The 14,127-nt window shown below is 41.1% G+C and overlaps 1 protein-coding gene across 1 annotated transcript; it reads right to left on the bottom strand.

Annotated features, from left to right (window-relative positions):
- Nucleotides 1-559: 559 nt before the first annotated feature.
- Nucleotides 560-13,873, bottom strand: LOC124043567 (centrosomal protein of 290 kDa-like). Its single transcript, XM_046362280.1, has one exon. The coding sequence runs from the start codon at nt 13,867-13,869 to the stop codon at nt 1,168-1,170; it is 12,702 nt and encodes a 4,233-aa protein (XP_046218236.1). The 5' UTR covers nt 13,870-13,873; the 3' UTR covers nt 560-1,167.
- Nucleotides 13,874-14,127: the final 254 nt, after the last annotated feature.

Here is a 14,127-nt window from a genome sequence, read left to right as displayed (position 1 = left end):
CTGTTCCTGAACTAAAAAACGAAAGTATGGATAGTCTCCATAGAGTATCCTTTTAGGTCCAGGAAACCGGCCCATAGTGCATTGATTCTTTTGACATGAAGCTTTCTCAAAAATTCAAACTCAGCTCTCATAGACCACTGTTGTTGGGCAAGTGTGAACTGCCAAGTTCCTGTGCCAACTTTGAGTAACTTTCCTTGCCAGTCACGACAAGGAACAGGTTATAAGCAATTTCCTGGGTAATGACTACTTTATTAGTGTCCCCTTTCAGCTGCCTCCGACAACAATGGTTTAGGTCTGCTGAGGCCAACCTAACCCTCTGTGTCTGGGTTACTGTCATTGCTGATTATTGACCCAACCTTGCAATGTAAATGCTTGACTGAGTGAATCCCAGACCCCACTGAAGTTCATGAACCAGGAACCATTGCTCATATCAAAATAATCAAGTGTATTTTGTACTTCTTCAGTCACTGCTAGTATCCATTACTGCACTGTGAATTCATCCCATCTGAGAACATAATTGCACATGTTTGTTGTAATTGTGGATGTATAGAGAAAGAGATGCAGAAATAACCAAATTTAATACATTAGAATGACACGCTTATAAATTAATTTACAAGGCTTTTACACTTACAAAATATTGGCTTAAAGAACAACAGCTGTCCCTGAGAAAATGAAAGAATAGCGCTTTGTTTTACTGCAAATTCTGTGTGTATAAAAATAAGAAAACTAAATGTAATAGAAATCATTTGTTTTGACAAATCTTGATAAGAGTCCATTCAGCATCCAGTGCACCTTCAACAAAAGCTGTAAAGAGATATAATAAATACATATTTCATTATAAATATAACAAATAAATAAAGGTACATGTTGCTCTCTCTAGATCTAATATTCAGTGCAAACTTAGTTCACCATCATTGTAAATACATAGCACTGCAATACTGCACAACCCTTACAACACGGCATATAAATCAGGTTGTTGCATATCATCATCTCCACATGATTTCTTATCACTTGGGCATCGTAGAATAGAGATCATACGTGATGTAACTGAATGAATGATACCTGATGGTTTTGTTTCACAATTCATATTACTGAACCATATTTTTTCCCCACACAGCCTTTACATAGCAAATGTATTTATTTTAAGCCCCACTGATATAGTTGGGACTATACTATGTTCTCCTCCTCTTCTTCTTCACACTCCCTTCCGCAGCAGTCACAACAGCGGCAGCAGCCACAGCAGTAGCGCCAAAGCCACCGTAGCAACCTGCTGAATGGAGAAGCCTCTGCTCTTACTACGCTCATCTGAGCATCCTCTATCGCTGTGTGCTCCTCTGATTGACCCTGGAGCTCCAGTGATGAACTGGCGAATGTCATATCCACTGTGGTTTGCTCTGTTTCTTGACTTATTTCTGCCAGCATACTGTACTCCTCTGTCATTGAGTCCTCCATCAACCACATTCTCTCTTCTTCTATGGTGAATACCACGTCTGAGGTTTGGACACCTTTGTCACTTGTCTCCAGTGTCTCCATCTCTTTTTCCATATGAACCTGCAGTCTTTCGATCTCTCGGAACATCTCCACTTTTAGCATCTCAAGCTCCTGGTCCTTCTCCTGAAGTTTCCTCCTGCCTCTGTCCCACTCTGTTTGCCGAGCTTGGCTGTCTCTCTCCAACTCTTCCTTCATCTTCTTTAGCTCTTCTTTCTCCCTTTGTATCCTTGTTCTCTGTACCAACTCGTGTCTCTGAATCACTGCCAGTCTTCCCTCTAGATGTTCTTTCATCTCATGAACTCTGTGCTTAATCTTCTCAATCTCCTCCTTTTCTGCCTGAGCCTCCTGACGGATTTTCTCCAAATGATCTCTCTTTGGGAGCCTTTCATCTGTTGCTCTCATTTGTTCGATATCATCTCTGTCCTTCTTGACTGAGTCCATCGTTTCGCCCTGTGTCTGAAGTGTCTCAACCACGCTTTGTTCGGGTTCATCCTTTATTTTTTCTGTCTGTGTTGTATCTGAGATGAAGAGAACTTCAACACTCTGTTTCTGAACGCTGTCTTCTCTTTCCTCCAGCGGAGGCGTCTCCATCATTGCTGCACCCTTTCTTTTGTCCATCTTCTCCTTCGGTCTTTCTGTTTCAGCTGGCATGTGTTCCAACTCATCCATCTCCGACCTCGTCTTTCCCAGTTCATCTCTCTCTCTTTCCACCAAGTCCATATTGTTCATCATCTCTTGTCGCTGTCTTTCCATATCAGTCTTAAATTGCTCAAGAGTGTCCCTCTCGTCCCTTAAGACGGCTGTAATTTGTTCAATTTCGCATCTCTGCCGTGTAATCATAGACTTCATTTGTTGCAGGTCATCCTTCTCCCTTTCAATAATGGCCTTGTTAGAGTCTATTTCTTCTCTCTCACTTTGCATCTTAACGTTCATCAGCTCTAAATACGCCTTCTCTTGCTCCATCTCCTCAATGATTCTCACATTGTCCTCCATTTGCTTTTGTATTTGGATAGCCATTTCCTCTGCACCCTCGTTCTCCATGGTTTCCTCCACAACGTTCTCCAGATCTTGCAGCACTTTCTGGGCCTCTATGTTAACCCGTTCGAACCCCTCCGTCTCCCTCCCTGTCTTCTCTTTAATGCCCTTAGTTTCCTCCTTTCTTTCTGTTTCTTTCAGGCGTTCAAGTTCCTCCCTGTCGTGTTTCAGAGTTTCCATCAGGTTGTCTTCCATTTGATCTTTCTGTTCCTCTGTTTCAGCCTTTATCCTCGCCACATCCTCCCTCCCCCTCTTTGTCATTTCAATGATGGCTTCCACCTCCTCCTCCGTTTGTTTTTGCACGCCAGCAAGCTTCTCTTCCAGTTCATTCTTTTCCATGATCATAGCATTTTGTGTTTTGCCCATCTGTTCTATTTGTCTGTCGATGTCCATTTGAATGTTTTCCAGCTCTTCTTTCTTGACATTTAACTCTTCCATTTGTGTTGCAACGTCATCTCTCTGTACTTGTATTTCAGCATTAATCTGCTCAAAATTGTCTTTCATCTTCCCAATATTCTCTTTCATACTCTGCTCTTCCTCTTTCAGCGAAGCCATCAGATTTTTCATTCCATCTTCTTCTCCTTCTAACTGAACCCTTCTTTGTTCCAGCTGACTAATATCAATTTCTGCCGTGTCCTTGGTGTTCTCCAGTTCTTGTATTTCTTTCTCCATTTTCACCTTAATTTGTTCCAAGTCACGTTTCTCCTTTGATGTCATGTCCTTCAGGTTGAATGTTTCTTGTTTCTCTGTCTTTATCTCAGCTTTCAACATTTCCAGTTCAGGGCTCTTTGTCTTGGTATCCTCAATAACACGTTCAATTCCCTCCTGGCCCTTCTGGATTTGAGCAGTCCTGTCCTTAACATTCTCCTTTTCCCCCTTTGTCTCTTCCACGAGGTTGTCTAGATTCTCTGACCGTTTCTGTAAATCATTCTTGATCTTTTCAATCTCAGCCTTCTCATCCTGTATCTTTTGATTGTTCTCCTCTATTTCCTGTCTTTGTTTTCCTATTTCAGACTCCATGGATTCCAACTCATCCCTCTCTATCATTGCCAGCCTGTTGGTTTGTCCCAGGTCCTCTTTCTCTTTGTCTATGTCATGACCTTCAACTTCTTCCATGTCCCCTTTGAGCTGTTCCTCCAAGCTGTCTTCCATGGGCTCTGTCTGTGTTTGTACTTCAGCCTTTATCACAGCTGTTGGTTCCATGATTTTATCCATCTCCTCCCTTTGTTTTTGCAAGGCAGCATTCCTCTCGTCCAGTTGATTCTTTCCCACAAATATGTATTTTCTCATGTCATCATGTTCTACTTTCTGTCTGTCTAGATCAGCTTGAATGTTTTCCAACTCTGCTTTTTTGACATTTAACTCAGCCATTTGGGCTGCAATGTCCTCTCGCTGTAATTGTATTTCAGCATTGATCTGCTCTTGGTTGTCCTTCATCTTCTCGATATCCTCCCTCATTTGTCGTTGTTCTTCTTTCAGTTGTCTCTCTATTACAACCTTTGTCGCTTCCAGCCTTTCCATATCGATCGCTATCTTGATCTTGGTATTATCAATTTCTTCTCTTTCTCTTTCCATCTCAATCTTCATTTGTTCCAGATGTTTCTGATCCTTTAATGCAATGTCCTTGATGTTCTCTGTTTCTTCCTTCTCTACCTCCACTTTTGTCAATTCCAGTACTTGTCTTCTTATCGCGGGTTCTACCATGACACTTTGAATTTCCTCCTTTTCCATCTGGAATTGGACATTCTCCTTTTTGCTCTTCATCTGTAAATCAGCCTTGATGTGTTCCAGCCCACCCTTTCCATCTAGTATATTTTGTTTGTCTTCTTCTATTTCCTTTCTCTGGTTTTGTAGTTCCTCCTTTTCTCTGTAAATATCGGTCCACATGTTTTCCAGCTCTCTCTTTTTGACATCCAACTCTTCCATTTTGCTTTCAATATCATCTCTCTTCAGCTGTATTTCAGTGTCTAGGTTTTCTTTCATCTTCCCGATATCCTCCCTCATTCTTTGGTGTTCCTCCTTCAATTCAGCAATCCGTTTTTCAGATTGATGTTTTCCATTCTCTACCTCAGCCTTTCTACTTTCTAGCTCATCCATATCCATTTCAATTTTGCCCTTGGTGATATCCATTTCTTCCTTCTCTCTTTCAATCTCAATCGTCATTTGTTCTAGTTTGTCTTTGTCCCTGGAGATCATTTCCTTGATTTTTTCTGTTTCTTGCTTCTCTACTTCAGCCGTTGCTTTCATCCATTCCAGATCAGCTTTCCTTGTCTTGATATCCTCAACAATACTTTCAACTTCCTCCCGTTCCTTCTGACTCTGGAAAGCCATACTTTCAATGTCCTCCTTCTTCCCCATTGTCTCCTCAATGAGGTTTTCCAGGAAATCTGATGGTGTTTGTAACTCCATCTTGATCTGTTCCAGTTCATCCTTTTCATCTTGCATCTTTTGTTTGTCTTGTTTTATTCCTTCCCTTTGACTTTGCATTTCCTCTTTATGTCTGTTGATATCTGTCGTAGCCTTATCCATCTCAGCCTGCTTTATATTCAGCTCCTCCATCTTGCTTTCAATGTCTTCTCTCTGTGCTTGTATTCCTGTGTGGATCTGTTCCAGGTTCTCCGTCATCTTGCAGATTTCCTCCTTCACTCGTTGCCCTTCCTCTTTTAGTTCAGCCACCCAATTTTCTGCTTCATATTTTCGATCCTCCATCTCAACTTTTCTCTGTTCCAGCTCATTCATATCAACTGCAATATTGTCCTTGGTGTTATCCATTTCTTCTCTCTCTCTCTCCATCTCAATCTTCGTTTGTTCAAGATCATTCTTTTGCTTTGATAGCACATCCTTGACACTTTCAGTCTCCGATCTCTCGTCCTCTAGTTCAGCTTTCATCAATTCCAGTTCCTCTCTCTGTCTGTTGTTGTTGACTATCAAGTTTTCAATGTCCTCTTTTTCTTTCTGCATTTGGACAGTCATATCAGCAACATTCTCTTTCTCCCTCGTTGTCTCATCCATGATGTTGTCTAGATGTTCAGATCGTGCCTCTAACTCCATCCTGATCTGTTCCAATTCAATCTTCTCCTTTGTTACCATGTCCTTGATGTTTTCTGTTTCTCGTTTCTCTTTATCCACCTCAGTTTTCATGAATTCCAGTTTCTCTGTCCGTTTGTTGTTCTCCTCGACAACACGTTCAATTTCCTTCCTTTCCTTCTGGACTTGAATAGTCATTATCTCAGCATCTTCTTTCTCCCTCTTTGTTTTCTCCAAAAGGTTTTCTAGATGTGCTGATCGTGTTTCTATCTCAATCTTAATCCTTTCCAGATCATCCTTTTCCTTGATCATCTTTTGTTTGTCTTGTTCAATTTGCTGTCTTTGGTTTTGCATGTCCTTTTCTTGTCTGTCGATATCTGTCATAGCACTTTCCATCTCAGCCTTTTGGACATTCAGCTCCTCCATCTTGCTTCCAATGTCTTCACTCTGTGGTTGTATTTCAGCTTTGATCTGCTCGAGACTGTCTTTCATCTTGCAAATGACTTCCTTCATTCTTTGCTCTTCCTCTTTCAGTTCAGCCATGAACATTTCTGCTTCATATTTATCATTCTCGATCTCAGCTTTTCTCTGTCCCAGCTCATCCATCTCCGTCACCATCTTGCACTTGGTGATCTCAAATTCGTCCCTCTCTCTTTCCATTTCAATCTTAATTTTGTCCATGTTGTCTTTTTCTTTTGAGATCATTTCCATGATATTATCTGTTTCTCGTTTCTTTGTCACAATCTCAAATTCCAACACTTCCTGATTAGCTTTTGCTCTCTTGATATCTTCAATAACACTTTTCATTTCCTCCCTTTCTTTCTGGATTTGTTCTATTTCCTCCAATTGTCCCTGTGTTTCAGACTTCATCAGATCAAACTCATCTCTTTCTTTCATGGTCAATCCCTTCTTTCTCTCAAAGGCTTCTTTTTCCTTCTGTATCTCCTCCTTTACATCTTCAAGTTGTTGTCTTTCCCTCGTGAGCTTTTCCTTCCAGTCTATTTCCATAGGCTCGGTCTGTGCTTCTGCTTCAGCCTTCAAGCTCGTCAATTCTTCCCTTTGTCTTTTCATCAGTTCAAGACTGATATCCAATTCCTCTTTCTCCTTACTTATCTTACATCGCCTCTCTTCCAACTGATCTTTCTCTTTCAGTGTTTCATCCTTCCTGTCTTTCACTTCCTTCTTCTCTCTATCTAGTTCTTCACGCATTTTTTCCAACTCAAGCAATTTTGCATTCAGCTGGTCCTTTTCACTGTCAATTTCATCTTTCAGTCTTTTGATTTCACAACTTTCCTGCTTTAAGATGTCCATCTTCTTTCCTATTTCTTCCCGCATTCTATACTCTTCCTCTTTGAGCCGAGCCATCTTGTCATCCATGTTGTCTTTTTCTCTCACCATTTCTGCCTCTTTCACTCTCAGTTCACCAATTGAGGTTTCTATAATTTCCTTGTCATTGTCCACCTCTAGCAACTGTTTTTTCATGTCCGTCGTCATTTGTTCCAAATGTTCTTTCTCTTTCCTTTGAGCTTCCATGTGAGATTCTGTCTCCTCTCTCTGTTGCTGTATCTCACTCCTCATTTGTTCCAGCTCCTCTCTCTCCTTTGTTAGCACATCCTGCCTTTCTTCGATGTCTTGTTTCTCTCTTTCAATCTTGTCATTCATGAGTTCCAGTTCGTTCTGCTTTTGTTTGTTCTTTTCCATAAAACCCACCATTTCTTCTCGTTGTTTTTGAGTTTGGAAAGCCAGTTCTTCAACCTTCCCCCTCTCCCGTCTTGTCTCGTCCATGATCTGATTTACGTCTTCAGACCGTCTTTCTAACTCAGCTTTGATCTGATCCAGCTTTTCCTTCTCCACACGAATGTCTTGTTTGTTTTGTTCTATTTCCTCCAATTGTCCCTGTGTTTCAGACTTCATCAGATCAAACTCATCTCTTTCTTTCATGGTCAATCCCTTCTTTCTCTCAAAGGCTTCTTTTTCCTTCTGTATCTCCTCCTTTACATCTTCAAGTTGTTGTCTTTCCCTCGTGAGCTTTTCCTTCCAGTCTATTTCCATAGGCTCGGTCTGTGCTTCTGCTTCAGCCTTCAAGCTCGTCAAGTCTTCCCTTTGTCTTTTCATCAGTTCAAGACTGATATCCAATTCCTCTTTCTCCTTACTTATCTTACATCGCCTCTCTTCCAACTGATCTTTCTCTTTCAGTGTTTCATCCTTCCTGTCTTTCACTTCCTTCTTCTCTCTATCTAGTTCTTCACGCATTTTTTCCAACTCAAGCAATTTCGCATTCAGATAGTCCTTTTCACCGTCAATTTCATCTCTCAGTCTTTTGATTTCACAACTTTCCTGCTTTAAGATGTCCATCTTCTTTCCTATTTCTTCCCACATTCTATCCTCTTCCTCTTTGAGCCGAGCCATCTTGTCATCCATGTTGTCTTTTTCTCTCACCATTTCTGCCTCTTTCACTCTCAGTTCACCCATTGAGATTTCTATCATTTCCTTGTCATTGTCCACCTCTAGCAACTGTTTTTTCATGTCCGTCGTCATTTGTTCCAAATGTTCTTTCTCTTTCCTTTGATCTTCCATGTGAGATTCTGTCTCCTCTCTCTGTTGCTGTATCTCACTCCTCATTTGTTCCAGCTCCTCTCTCTCCTTTGTTAGCACATCCTGCCTTTCTTCGATGTCTTGTTTCTCTCTTTCAATCTTGTCATTCATGAGTTCCAGTTCGTTCTGCTTTTGTTTGTTCTTTTCCATAAAACCCACCATTTCTTCTCGTTGTTTTTGAGTTTGGAAAGCCAGTTCTTCAACCTTCCCCCTCTCCCGTCTTGTCTCGTCCATGATCTGATTTACGTCTTCAGACCGTCTTTCTAACTCAGCTTTGATCTGATCCAGCTTTTCCTTCTCCACACGAATGTCTTGTTTGTTTTGTTCTATTTCCTCCAATTGTCCCTGTGTTTCAGACTTCATCAGATCAAACTCATCTCTTTCTTTCATGGTCAATCCCTTCTTTCTCTCAAAGGCTTCTTTTTCCTTCTGTATCTCCTCCTTTACATCTTCAAGTTGTTGTCTTTCCCTCGTGAGCTTTTCCTTCCAGTCTATTTCCATAGGCTCGGTCTGTGCTTCTGCTTCAGCCTTCAAGCTCGTCAAGTCTTCCCTTTGTCTTTTCATCAGTTCAAGACTGATATCCAATTCCTCTTTCTCCTTACTAATCTTACATCGCCTCTCTTCCAACTGATCTTTCTCTTTCAGTGTTTCATCCTTCCTGTCTTTCACTTCCTTCTTCTCTCTATCTAGTTCTTCACGCATTTTTTCCAACTCAAGCAATTTCGCATTCAGATAGTCCTTTTCACCGTCAATTTCATCTCTCAGTCTTTTGATTTCACAACTTTCCTGCTTTAAGATGTCCATCTTCTTTCCTATTTCTTCCCACATTCTATCCTCTTCCTCTTTGAGCCGAGCCATCTTGTCATCCATGTTGTCTTTTTCTCTCACCATTTCTGCCTCTTTCACTCTCAGTTCACCCATTGAGATTTCTATCATTTCCTTGTCATTGTCCACCTCTAGCAACTGTTTTTTCATGTCCGTCGTCATTTGTTCCAAATGTTCTTTCTCTTTCCTTTGATCTTCCATGTGAGATTCTGTCTCCTCTCTCTGTTGCTGTATCTCACTCCTCATTTGTTCCAGCTCCTCTCTCTCCTTTGTTAGCACATCCTGCCTTTCTTCGATGTCTTGTTTCTCTCTTTCAATCTTGTCATTCATGAGTTCCAGTTCGTTCTGCTTTTGTTTGTTCTTTTCCATAAAACCCACCATTTCTTCTCGTTGTTTTTGAGTTTGGAAAGCCAGTTCTTCAACCTTCCCCCTCTCCCGTCTTGTCTCGTCCATGATCTGATTTACGTCTTCAGACCGTCTTTCTAACTCAGCTTTGATCTGATCCAGCTTTTCCTTCTCCACACGAATGTCTTGTTTGTTTTGTTCTATTTCCTCCAATTGTCCCTGTGTTTCAGACTTCATCAGATCAAACTCATCTCTTTCTTTCATGGTCAATCCCTTCTTTCTCTCAAAGGCTTCTTTTTCCTTCTGTATCTCCTCCTTTACATCTTCAAGTTGTTGTCTTTCCCTCGTGAGCTTTTCCTTCCAGTCTATTTCCATAGGCTCGGTCTGTGCTTCTGCTTCAGCCTTCAAGCTCGTCAAGTCTTCCCTTTGTCTTTTCATCAGTTCAAGACTGATATCCAATTCCTCTTTCTCCTTACTAATCGTACATCGCCTCTCTTCCAACTGATCTTTCTCTTTCAGTGTTTCATCCTTCCTGTCTTTCACTTCCTTCTTCTCTCTATCTAGTTCTTCACGCATTTTTTCCAACTCAAGCAATTTCGCATTCAGATAGTCCTTTTCACCGTCAATTTCATCTCTCAGTCTTTTGATTTCACAACTTTCCTGCTTTAAGATGTCCATCTTCTTTCCTATTTCTTCCCACATTCTATCCTCTTCCTCTTTGAGCCGAGCCATCTTGTCATCCATGTTGTCTTTTTCTCTCACCATTTCTGCCTCTTTCACTCTCAGTTCACCCATTGAGATTTCTATCATTTCCTTGTCATTGTCCACCTCTAGCAACTGTTTTTTCATGTCCGTCGTCATTTGTTCCAAATGTTCTTTCTCTTTCCTTTGATCTTCCATGTGAGATTCTGTCTCCTCTCTCTGTTGCTGTATCTCACTCCTCATTTGTTCCAGCTCCTCTCTCTCCTTTGTTAGCACATCCTGCCTTTCTTCGATGTCTTGTTTCTCTCTTTCAATCTTGTCATTCATGAGTTCCAGTTCGTTCTGCTTTTGTTTGTTCTTTTCCATAAAATCCACCATTTCTTCTCGTTGTTTTTGAGTTTGGAAAGCCAGTTCTTCAACCTTCCCCTTCTCCCGTCTTGTCTCGTCCATGATCTGATTTACGTCTTCAGACCGTCTTTCTAACTCAGCTTTGATCTGATCCAGCTTTTCCTTCTCCACACGAATGTCTTGTTTGTTTTGTTCTATTTCCTCCAATTGTCCCTGTGTTTCAGACTTCATCAGATCAAACTCATCTCTTTCTTTCATGGTCAATCCCTTCTTTCTCTCAAAGGCTTCTTTTTCCTTCTGTATCTCCTCCTTTACATCTTCAAGTTGTTGTCTTTCCCTCGTGAGCTTTTCCTTCCAGTCTATTTCCATAGGCTCGGTCTGTGCTTCTGCTTCAGCCTTCAAGCTCGTCAAGTCTTCCCTTTGTCTTTTCATCAGTTCAAGACTGATATCCAATTCCTCTTTCTCCTTACTAATCGTACATCGCCTCTCTTCCAACTGATCTTTCTCTTTCAGTGTTTCATCCTTCCTGTCTTTCACTTCCTTCTTCTCTCTATCTAGTTCTTCACGCATTTTTTCCAACTCAAGCAATTTCGCATTCAGATGGTCCTTTTCACCGTCAATTTCATCTCTCAGTCTTTTGATTTCACAACTTTCCTGCTTTAAGATGTCCATCTTCTTTCCTATTTCTTCCCACATTCTATCCTCTTCCTCTTTGAGCCGAGCCATCTTGTCATCCATGTTGTCTTTTTCTCTCACCATTTCTGCCTCTTTCACTCTCAGTTCACCCATTGAGATTTCTATCATTTCCTTGTCATTGTCCACCTCTAGCAACTGTTTTTTCATGTCCGTCGTCATTTGTTCCAAATGTTCTTTCTCTTTCCTTTGATCTTCCATGTGAGATTCTGTCTCCTCTGTCTGTTGCTGTATCTCACTCCTCATTTGTTCCAGCTCCTCTCTCTCCTTTGTTAGCACATCCTGCCTTTCTTCGATGTCTTGTTTCTCTCTTTCAATCTTGTCATTCATGAGTTCCAGTTCGTTCTGCTTTTGTTTGTTCTTTTCCATAAAACCCACCATTTCTTCTCGTTGTTTTTGAGTTTGGAAAGCCAGTTCTTCAACCTTCCCCCTCTCCCGTCTTGTCTCGTCCATGATCTGATTTACGTCTTCAGACCGTCTTTCTAACTCAGCTTTGATCTGATCCAGCTTTTCCTTCTCCACACGAATGTCTTGTTTGTTTTGTTCTATTTCCTCCAATTGTCCCTGTGTTTCAGACTTCATCAGATCAAACTCATCTCTTTCTTTCATGGTCAATCCCTTCTTTCTCTCAAAGGCTTCTTTTTCCTTCTGTATCTCCTCCTTTACATCTTCAAGTTGTTGTCTTTCCCTCGTGAGCTTTTCCTTCCAGTCTATTTCCATAGACTCGGTCTGTGCTTCTGCTTCAGCCTTCAAGCTCGTCAAGTCTTCCCTTTGTCTTTTCATCAGTTCAAGACTGATATCCAATTCCTCTTTCTCCTTACTTATCGTACATCGCCTCTCTTCCAACTGATCTTTCTCTTTCAGTGTTTCATCCTTCCTGTCTTTCACTTCCTTCTTCTCTCTATCTAGTTCTTCACGCATTTTTTCCAACTCAAGCAATTTCGCATTCAGATAGTCCTTTTCACCGTCAATTTCATCTCTCAGTCTTTTGATTTCACAACTTTCCTGCTTTAAGATGTCCATCTTCTTTCCTATTTCTTCCCACATTCTATCCTCTTCCTCTTTGAGCCGAGCCATCTTGTCATCCATGTTGTCTTTTTCTCTCACCATTTCTGCCTCTTTCACTCTCAGTTCACCCATTGAGCTTTCTATCATTTCCTTGTCATTGTCCACCTCTAGCAACTGTTTTTTCATGTCCGTCGTCATTTGTTCCAAATGTTCTTTCTCTTTCCTTTGATCTTCCATGTGAGATTCTGTCTCCTCTCTCTGTTGCTGTAACTCACTCCTCATTTGTTCCAGCTCCTCTCTCTCCTTTGTTAGCACATCCTGCCTTTCTTCGATGTCTTGTTTCTCTCTTTCAATCTTGTCATTCATGAGTTCCAGTTCGTTCTGATTTTGTTTGTTCTTTTCCATAAAACCCACCATTTCTTCTCGTTGTTTTTGAGTTTGGAAAGCCAGTTCTTCAACCTTCCCCCTCTCCCGTCTTGTCTCGTCCATGATCTGATTTACGTCTTCAGACCGTCTTTCTAACTCAGCTTTGATCTGATCCAGCTTTTCCTTCTCCACACGAATGTCTTGTTTGTTTTGTTCTATTTCCTCCAATTGTCCCTGTGTTTCAGACTTCATCAGATCAAACTCATCTCTTTCTTTCATGGTCAATCCCTTCTTTCTCTCAAAGGTTTCTTTTTCCTTCTGTATCTCCTCCTTTACATCTTCAAGTTGTTGTCTTTCCCTCGTGAGCTTTTCCTTCCAGTCTATTTCCATAGGCTCGGTCTGTGCTTCTGCTTCAGCCTTCAAGCTCGTCAAGTCTTCCCTTTGTCTTTTCATCAGTTCAAGACTGATATCCAATTCCTCTTTCTCCTTACTTATCTTACATCGCCTCTCTTCCAACTGATCTTTCTCTTTCAGTGTTTCATCCTTCCTGTCTTTCACTTCCTTCTTCTCTCTATCTAGTTCTTCACGCATTTTTTCCAACTCAAGCAATTTTGCATTCAGCTGGTCCTTTTCACTGTCAATTTCATCTCTCAGTCTTTTGATTTCACAACTTTCCTGCTTTAAGATGTCCATCTTCTTTCCTATTTCTTCCCGCATTCTATCCTCTTCCTCTTTGAGCCGAGCCATCTTGTCATCCATGTTGTCTTTTTCTCTCACCATTTCTGCCTCTTTCACTCTCAGTTCACCCATTGAGCTTTCTATCATTTCCTTGTCATTGTCCACCTCTAGCAACTGTTTTTTCATGTCCGTCGTCATTTGTTCCAAATGTTCTTTCTCTTTCCTTTGATCTTCCATGTGAGATTCTGTCTCCTCTCTCTGTTGCTGTATCTCACTCCTCATTTGTTCCAGCTCCTCTCTCTCCTTTGTTAGCACATCCTGCCTTTCTTCGATGTCTTGTTTCTCTCTTTCAATCTTGTCATTCATGAGTTCCAGTTCGTTCTGCTTTTGTTTGTTCTTTTCCATAAAACCCACCATTTCTTCTCGTTGTTTTTGAGTTTGGAAAGCCAGTTCTTCAACCTTCCCCCTCTCCCGTCTTGTCTCATCCATGATCTGATTTACGTCTTCAGACCGTCTTTCTAACTCAGCTTTGATCTGATCCAGCTTTTCCTTCTCCACACGAATGTCTTGTTTGTTTTGTTCTATTTCCTCCAATTGTCCCTGTGTTTCAGACTTCATCAGATCAAACTCATCTCTTTCTTTCATGGTCAATCCCTTCTTTCTCTCAAAGGCTTCTTTTTCCTTCTGTATCTCCTCCTTTACATCTTCAAGTTGTTGTCTTTCCCTCGTGAGCTTTTCCTTCCAGTCTATTTCCATAGGCTCGGTCTGTGCTTCTGCTTCAGCCTTCAAGCTCGTCAAGTTTCCCTTTGTCTTTTCATCAGTTCAAGACTGATATCCAATTCCTCTTTCTCCTTACTTATCTTACATCGCCTCTCTTCCAACTGATCTTTCTCTTTCAGTGTTTCATCCTTCCTGTCTTTCACTTCCTTCTTCTCTCTATCTAGTTCTTCACGCATTTTTTCCAACTCAAGCAATTTTGCATTCAGCTGGTCCTTTTCACTGTCAATTTCATCT

The sequence above is a fragment of the Oncorhynchus gorbuscha genome, linkage group LG09, assembly GCF_021184085.1.
Source record: "Oncorhynchus gorbuscha isolate QuinsamMale2020 ecotype Even-year linkage group LG09, OgorEven_v1.0, whole genome shotgun sequence".
Taxonomy (NCBI): domain Eukaryota; kingdom Metazoa; phylum Chordata; class Actinopteri; order Salmoniformes; family Salmonidae; genus Oncorhynchus; species Oncorhynchus gorbuscha.
The sequence above is the reverse complement of the archived record's forward strand: the minus strand, read 5'-3'. Positions and strand labels throughout refer to the sequence as shown.

What these genes read in the sequence shown, in the direction of transcription:
- LOC124043567 (XM_046362280.1), bottom strand. Translation starts at nt 13,869, where the DNA reads ATGGAAATAGACTGGAAGGAAAAGCTCACGAGGGAAAGACAACAACTT.